This window comes from Piliocolobus tephrosceles, chromosome 6, assembly GCF_002776525.5.
Source record: "Piliocolobus tephrosceles isolate RC106 chromosome 6, ASM277652v3, whole genome shotgun sequence".
NCBI lineage: Eukaryota > Metazoa > Chordata > Mammalia > Primates > Cercopithecidae > Piliocolobus > Piliocolobus tephrosceles.
In genome coordinates, this window is record NC_045439.1 from 126,017,327 (window position 1) to 126,025,249 (window position 7,923).

The following is a 7,923-nucleotide window of genomic DNA, read 5'->3' on the forward strand; positions in this document are numbered from 1 at the left end:
CAGGTCAACAGGCATATTGTGTTTTTTAAAAGAAGTGATAGACAACTGTGTAAGCAAACCATCAATTGGATTCATATGTCTTAATAAAATTGTGTGGATGGAGACTGCACACCAAAGTAAAAACCTTTCTGGAAATAGATATTAAGATTTTTAAGTGTTATTTTTACCATATGTTGGGGCCAACCTCCCATGGAACACATTTCTGAAATCAGAAGCTCATCAAAATATGATCAGATACATGAAGAGTTTTGCTTGTACAAAAGGATTGTGATGACCATGAATAAAATCAAGTCAGTTTGTGTTAAAAGAAGAGGATTATTCTTCCAATCACATAAAGAGTCATTGGGTTATAAAAAACCCTATTCATAAGCTCTGGATAATTCTCATTCCACAGAAGACATGATGGAGGGCATATTTCATGTCCTTGTTGCGTAGGCTGTAGATGAGGGGGTTTAAGACAGGTGTTACCACAGAATATATCAGTGTGATGATCTTATGCATAGCAACTGAGTTGCCAGGTGTGGGACTCACATACATCACCGTTATGGTTCCATAGAACAGAGACACCACAACCAAGTGTGATCCACAGGTAGAGAAGGCCTTTTGCCATCCAGCTGAAGAAGGAACCTGAAGCACAGTTCTGAGCACCAAGGTATAGGACCCAAGGATAAACACCATGGTGAGGATGATGAAAAGAGAACTCACAGAATGGAACACGTGCCCTATGGTGTGAGTAGGGGCACAGGACAATGCCATCAGTGGGTCCACATCACACAGAAAATGATCAATGATGTTGGGACCACAGAAAGGTAGTTGAGAAATGAAGAAAATGGAAATTGAATGTCCAAGGAAACCAGTGAGCCAACAAAGAGACACCAAGATGCCGCAGAGCTGGTCAGTCATAATGGAGGGATAGTGCAGTGGGTGGCAGATGGCCAGGTACCGATCATAAGCCATGACACAGAGGAAGAAGCATTCAGTTGTGCCCAGGGAAAAGAAGAAGTAGAACTGAGTAAAGCATCCAGAGAAGGATATGGTCTTAGTTTTGGAAAAGAAATTTACCAGCATGTTGGGGACTGTGCAGGTCACATACCAGATCTCTAGGAAGGAGAAGTTGGCTAGGAGCATGTACATAGGGGTATGGAGTCGATGGTCCCACCTCACTGCACAGATGATGGCCATATTCCCAGTCAGAGTCAAGATGTAGACCAACAAAATCGTTGAGAAAAAGATGATCCGAATTTTCCAGGGACCAGGAAAGCCCAACAAGACAAACTGTGTCACAGTAGATATCTGTGAGTTATTCATGCTTCCCAGACTGTGGAGAGAACACAGATAGGCAATGACAATTTACTTTGCTGATGAAGCATCTTGAAGCTTTTTTTGGGATAAGGAGTTTGACTCTTGCAGGTGAATATATTGGATATTCTAAAAGAATTCTTAAGCAAACCCTGATTTATCTTTCTTGAATGAGTCCTTTGGGTCTGATTCTTTGAAAAAGGTTGTTTGAATTTTCTGTGGCATTGGACAAAAATCAACATTTCATCTTCTTTTGATATATAAAGAAATTCTTGAAATAGAGGAAAAATGGTTTGTTTTATATCTAATTTGTTTTTCAGTGAAAGATGTTCATATATAGCAATTCCTTAGTGCTCTTCATTTCAAAATGTGAAGACATATGCCATCATTTTTAATATATTAAAATCTGAGACTTTTTGCAGCTTTGAGTGGTTTGTGCTTTGACATTATTTCAGATTCTTTCTTTCTGGAGCTATTTCTATTAGGAGAATTTATTTTCTTCCAATTTTTTTTTGTGATACCAGGAGAAAGTCAACAAGGATATTTAGATGATAAAATTCTTTATATATTTTGCTTTTTCCTATTTGCAGACATTTATATAGTACTATAGTTTATTTACAATTTTGTATTTAACCATCTCCTTTTAGCACAAAATGTCATAATTATTCATTTCCTGGTGATTAATTTCACATTATAATTTATCATGCTCCATATACATTTAAAAATAAATATTTCATTAAAGATAACATATAAGATATATTAGAGAAGAAAACTACAGTTACTGGGGTATTTTCTTCTAAAGCTCCTCTTATTCCTTTTGCCAGAATTTTCTTTAACATTCACTGTAAGATCTTTCTTTAGTCCATGTAAAAGAATAGCCCCCAAAGATTCAAAATACAAGATACAAGAGAATCAAAGGTGTTATTTCAAACATAATTATTTACCCATTTTCCAAAATTTGGTTTGTTCTCTTTAGAACACCATCACCAAAGAAGATATATTTTCAAGAATCAGATACAACTCCAAGAAAAGAATAAATGATAGCTTTAACAAATGGGACTCTTCAGAAAAATTTTAACAAGTTACCTTTAACTTTTTTGACTGATAAGAGGATAATTTGCCTTATATTTTTTTCAATTAAAAGTAGCACATATATAGTATTTGATTGAACTGGTGTGAGTGTGTATATATATATATACACACACATATATAGTGTGTGTGTGTCTGTGTGTGTGTATGCATATATATAGTATTTATATACTCATTGAACATAATCAAATAGAAAAAACCCTCCTATTCAGTGAGGTGCATATATATACTATTTACAGTACTCACTGAACATAATCAAATAGAAAAAACCCTCCTATTCAGTGAGGTTATATTAAATAAGAAATATATTTATGATCATGAAGCTGTTGCAGTTAGTAATGCACAAGGTGAACTATGAATCTACCCATCTAGAAGGAAACGTAAACCTTTTCACAGAGCTGGTTTTGCAAAAGGTTGTAGTCTGGTGGACAAGAAGCCAAAAAGAGAAAGAAACTGCAAGATGGGGATCAGTAATTTTTAATTTTTAAAACTAGGACGATTATGAAGAGCTAAGTTAAACCTGCATCAATGGTCATTTTTGTAAGACATCATAAAAGAATGAATGATTCCCCACTATGGGTCCTCTATACATTCTCCTTCTGTCCAAGCAAGAAACCTCTCTCCTCAACAAGATGAGAAAGCAGCGATGCAGGAAGCAGCCACTTGTGCTTGGAACAGAGAAGGAGCAACAATGATTTTGAACTCAGATTCACAGATTTTGACCCAAAATCAAAATGCACAAGACTGAGCTGCTTCTTTGAGCTCAGACTACATTCATTGACATTAAAAACAACAAACAAAAACCTTGCAGAAAAGCAATTTGCCACAGGGAAAGCATGGTAAATAAATATCACAGATAATTTCCAACATAATTTTAAGAAATGGTTCCTAATATATTCACCACTAAATCTATGTGAGATCATAGTCCTCAAAAACATTGATTTTATCTTTTCTTGTTTTTTTTTAAATGTCACTTCTCCTGAAGGTGCAGAATGAGTAATGAAAGGGACAGAGAGAGGAAAACTGAGAGAGAAGATTTAAAAACAATTCCAATTTTCTGTTGGTTTTAGTCCAAGTGGATATAGCTAATTCCATACTATTAAGCTCAAAATCTCTACAAATGTCATAGCATTCCTGGTGCCTTAGCACTTCCTGAGAAGGAGAAGACCTGTGGATGACTTGTGCACTTATTTTGGAAAGTGTGAATTGCATGGTGATCTAAACACTCTGAGGGATTTTTTTTTCTTTTGGTTTTTGAGCTGAAAGATAAACCCATATTCTTTGATACTCAACCTCTAAAGCATGTTGAATGAAGAAACGTATAGGTGAGTAGTTCCTCTGTGGTGTATAACAGCAGCAACACCCAACAAAGAATACCGTCCTACATACCGGGAAGCTTTCCTAGGTCATCCCGGAGAGAGCCTGCAGGGAGGCCACATGGATTCTCTCCTTCACTGGCTCTAATATGGAAGTCCTGTGTGAGAGCTTCACCCGTGGCTCATTTAACTTCTCTTGTACCCTAAGATTCTAGTGGCTTGTTTGTCACTGAGGGTGTTGAACCATGTGTTGGTCTTAATTTGTGCCTCATTTGAGCCACTGTTGAGAATTCTCAGGTCTCCCTTCATGTTCACGTGATTCTGTAACTTTCTGTGCTGTCCCTAGGGACCTTCATACATCTTACCTGGGGGTTTAATTGATATTTTTGTTAACATTTCCTATAGGGATTATTTAAAATAACATGTTACATTAACTCTGAGGAAACCTCATGGTCTCCTTGAGTTGTGCTCAAACAGCATGTGCTATGGGATATGTAAAGTCCCAGACTAAATGTCTTCCTGAGGGGCCAATTTTATCTAGAAAGGTAATTTTATATCACACCAAATATGTATGTACTATGAATTAGGAAGTATAATTTATGATAATTTTTAAGATAAAACTTTGAATTTAAAGAAATATTATCCCCCAATGCCCCATGTTCTCTGACCACTGTTGCTAAACATGCTTTGGTGGAAAGATTCGAGAAACACGGTGTGAGAGCATTACATCACCTAGCACCGGCAGGCCCATCTTCCTTGCACACCTGATTTCATTGTGGGGATGGCCATAACTAAAAGGTGTGTTTTCATTTTAAGTAGATTCGACTCTCAGTTGATGGCCTTTTTGTTTCAGCATAGAGAAAAATTTTATTTCAACAAATGAAATTTGTTCTTGGCATAATTTTCTCTGAATATTTTTCTAACTTAGACTTTGCCCTAGAGCCTCTAAGAGGCACCTGATGCTTTGTGGTTAACATGAAAACTGCTAGGTACAAATAATGTTTAGGGCATCGTTCTGTAGTATAAGTAATATTGGGGTTGTCACAACTAATTTAGAGAGGAAGTACTATGAGTAAAGATATCCAGTTGGGAATAAATATGTTTGAGGACTGATCATGAAGTACAAGACTTGTACAGTGGATCACCAGGAGAGAAAACTGAATGGAGCAGTCTATTGAGTGAAGGATTTGAATGGCAAAGAGTTTGGTTTTATCTCTAAGGGATAGAGGTATGAAGCATAGAGGTTTAAAGCATACTCTGTTCTTGGTGTGAAAGACAACCTCAAACAATGGAAGATGTCTATTACTACTTTTTTTTCTGGTGGCCTCTTGACACACAAATATTCTTTAAGAATATGTATTTTCTGGCTGAGTGTGGTGGCTCACACCTGTAATCCCAGCACTTTGGGAGGCCAAGGGAGGGTGGATCACCTAAGGTCAGGAGTTCGAGAACAGTTTGGCCAACATGGTGAAACCCCGTCTCTACTAAAAATACAAAAATGACCCCGTCTCTAGTAAAAATACAATTAGCCAGGTGTGGTGGTGGGTGCCTGTAATCCCAGCTACTTGGGAAGCTGAGGCAGGAGGATCACTTGAACGCGGGAGGTAGAGGTTGCAGTGAGCCAAGACTGTGCCATTGCACTCCAGCCTGGGCAACAAGAGCAAAACTTTGTCTCAGAAACAAACAAACAAACAAACAAGCAAATACATATATATTTTTTCTGAATTGGAAAGATCTCATTTTTTTTTTTTTTAAATACAGTCTTGCTCTATCATGCAGGCTGGGGGTCAGTGGCGTGATATCAGCTCACTGCAACCTTTGCCTCCCAGGTTCAAGCAATTCTCATTCCTCAGCCTCCTGAGTAGCTGGAATTACAGGTGTGTGCCATCATGCCCAGCTAATTTTTGTATTTTTAGTAGAGACGGGGTTTCATCATGTTGCCCAGGCTGGGGTCGAACTCCTGATCTCAGGTGATCCTCCGCCTTTGGCCTCCCAAAGTGCTGGGATTACAGGCATGAGCCACTGTGCCCAGCCAGATCTCACTCTTTTGAAAGGCTTTAGTACACGTGCAATTGATTTCTTCCATCAGCTAAGATTAAAACTAGCAAAGATACACCACAGAAAAATAATATACGTATATATACACCTGCCCACCACGTAACTACTCAGTGAGGCCACATATATTTAAAATGTTTTATTTAGCATTGGCATTTATCATTAATGAGCTGAACTTAACTGCTAAGGAACTGTGAAAGATAAGTCTGTCTACCTGAGTGTGAGCCAGACATATTACTGAAGCTACTCTCTATAATTAATACAAAATTAACGTCAGAAGTGGCCACTTTGACTTCTTTTTCAAAGATATCTCAGTTTTGACTAACTGTTAACCCCAGGACTCTCTTTAGAGCATCTTTCATGTCTTTGTTTCGAAGACTGTAGATAAGGGAATTTAAGAGTGGAGTCATTGCTGAGTATACCAGAGTGATGATCTTCTGCATTGCTGCTGGGTTCCCTGATGTTGGGCTCACATACATCATCACCATAAGAGTTCCATAGAATAGAGATACCACCATTAGGTGGGACCCACATGTGGAGAAAGCTTTAGTTCGACCAGCACCAGAGGGAATATGAAGCACAGCTCTGATGACCAGAGTGTAAGATCCCAGGATGGAGAGGAAGGGCCCAAAGATAATCATCGAGTTGAAGGTGTAACAGATAAGCTCAGTGGAAGGAGCAGAGATGCAGGCCAGTGCAAACAATGGGCCTGGGTCACACACAAAGTGGTCAGTGATGTTGGGCCCACAGAAGGGAAGCTGGGAGATAAGAACAATAGGGACTGGATAGCAGAGAAATCCACCTACCCAACATACACAGACCAGAATTACACAGAACTTCCCAGTCATGATGGAGGGGTAGTGTAATGGACGACAGATGGCCAGGTACCGATCATAAGCCATAACTGATAAGAAGAAACACTCTGTAGTACCCAGTGAAAAAAAGAAATAGAATTGCAGGAAGCAGCCGGAGAAGGAGATGGTTTTAGTCTCTGAGAGGATATTGACTAGCATGTTTGGGACAGTGGAGGAAATGTACCAGATCTCTAGAAAGGCAAAGTTTCCCAAAAGGATGTACATGGGTGTGTGGAGCCGCCTGTCCCATTTCACTGCACAGACAATAGCTCCATTCCCTAGCAGTGTCATGAGATAGAGAACAAGGATGAATGAGAAGAAGCAGCTCTGCATCTCTCTTTGACCATGGAAACCCAGGAGGACAAACTCAGTCACGAAATGCGTTGTTCTGTTCTGGGGTCCCAAAGCTGTTAGAAAAACAGAAGTAATCAAAGAATGAATAATAAAGAACATTTGGAGATTTTGCTAACTCATGCTGGATGATGTACTAAGTATTTTTGCATACATTATCTCATTTGGTCTTCCTAATGACTCTTTGAGCTGCGAGGAGGTATTCTTTACCCTTCTCTGTCACAGACAGGGTAATTGAAGTTCAAAGAGATTTGAAGGGTTCACTTAAACATATGTACAAAGCCAGTAATGCCCAGATACACTGGCCTATTTGGAGATTGGTTTGGAACAAATCACATTTCACTTCAAATGTTTCTATAACCCTGAGTCTCAGTAATGTTTCATCTTTAATGGTAAAATCATTGCCCCTTAGATACTCTACATATAAATATAAACTTTGGACACATCCTTTTACCTTAAAGCAAAAATAGCTGCTATATTAAATTACCTTCTTACAGCCTCATATGTAGAAGTCCAATAACAAGCAGATAGGAATAAAACTTTGGGGAGTCTTCAGCTCCCTTCCTTTCGCTACTCTCAGGGAGGTGCCGCAGAACCCTCAGGAATCTGTAAAATGATTTGAAAGCTCCAAATCTAGTTCCCCCTAGATCACATTCTCCATGGTGGCCTCTGGATTTGCTGAAAAATCCAGCCCCTTTTTCTCCTGAGGAGCTCGAGTTCTCCCAAAGCCCTTCTTTACAAAACGGTGAGCAAACTTTGTCTCCTTTATTACTTTTACCCGTTGATCTTGGTACTCCCCAAGTCAGCAGGTAAACTTCAATTTTGTTGAAACTACACAAAATAAGTCTAATTCCTCTCCCATGATGGTGGTAGTGAGGTCTTAAATAACTGAAGGCAACTGTTATGTCCCTTACCTATGACTTCTTTGGCAGGCCACCATTTTCCCTGCTTGTCAGCCT

General features: G+C 38.8%; 2 protein-coding genes across 2 annotated transcripts; both read right to left on the reverse strand.

Moving 5' to 3' along the window:
- Positions 1–363: 363 nt before the first annotated feature.
- Positions 364–1,311, reverse strand: LOC111522571 (olfactory receptor 11H7). The gene has a single exon (XM_031935723.1). The coding sequence runs from the start codon at positions 1,306–1,308 to the stop codon at positions 364–366; it is 945 nt and encodes a 314-aa protein (XP_031791583.1). The 5' UTR covers positions 1,309–1,311.
- Positions 1,312–6,070: 4,759 nt separating this feature from the next.
- On the reverse strand, positions 6,071–7,066 carry LOC111522536 (olfactory receptor 11H6). The gene has a single exon (XM_023186633.1). It carries the CDS (start codon positions 7,064–7,066, stop codon positions 6,071–6,073), a length of 996 nt encoding a protein of 331 aa, XP_023042401.1.
- Positions 7,067–7,923: the final 857 nt, after the last annotated feature.

What these genes read in the sequence shown, in the direction of transcription:
- LOC111522571 (XM_031935723.1), bottom strand. Translation starts at nt 1,308, where the DNA reads ATGAATAACTCACAGATATCTACTGTGACACAGTTTGTCTTGTTGGGC.
- LOC111522536 (XM_023186633.1), bottom strand. Translation starts at nt 7,066, where the DNA reads ATGTTCTTTATTATTCATTCTTTGATTACTTCTGTTTTTCTAACAGCT.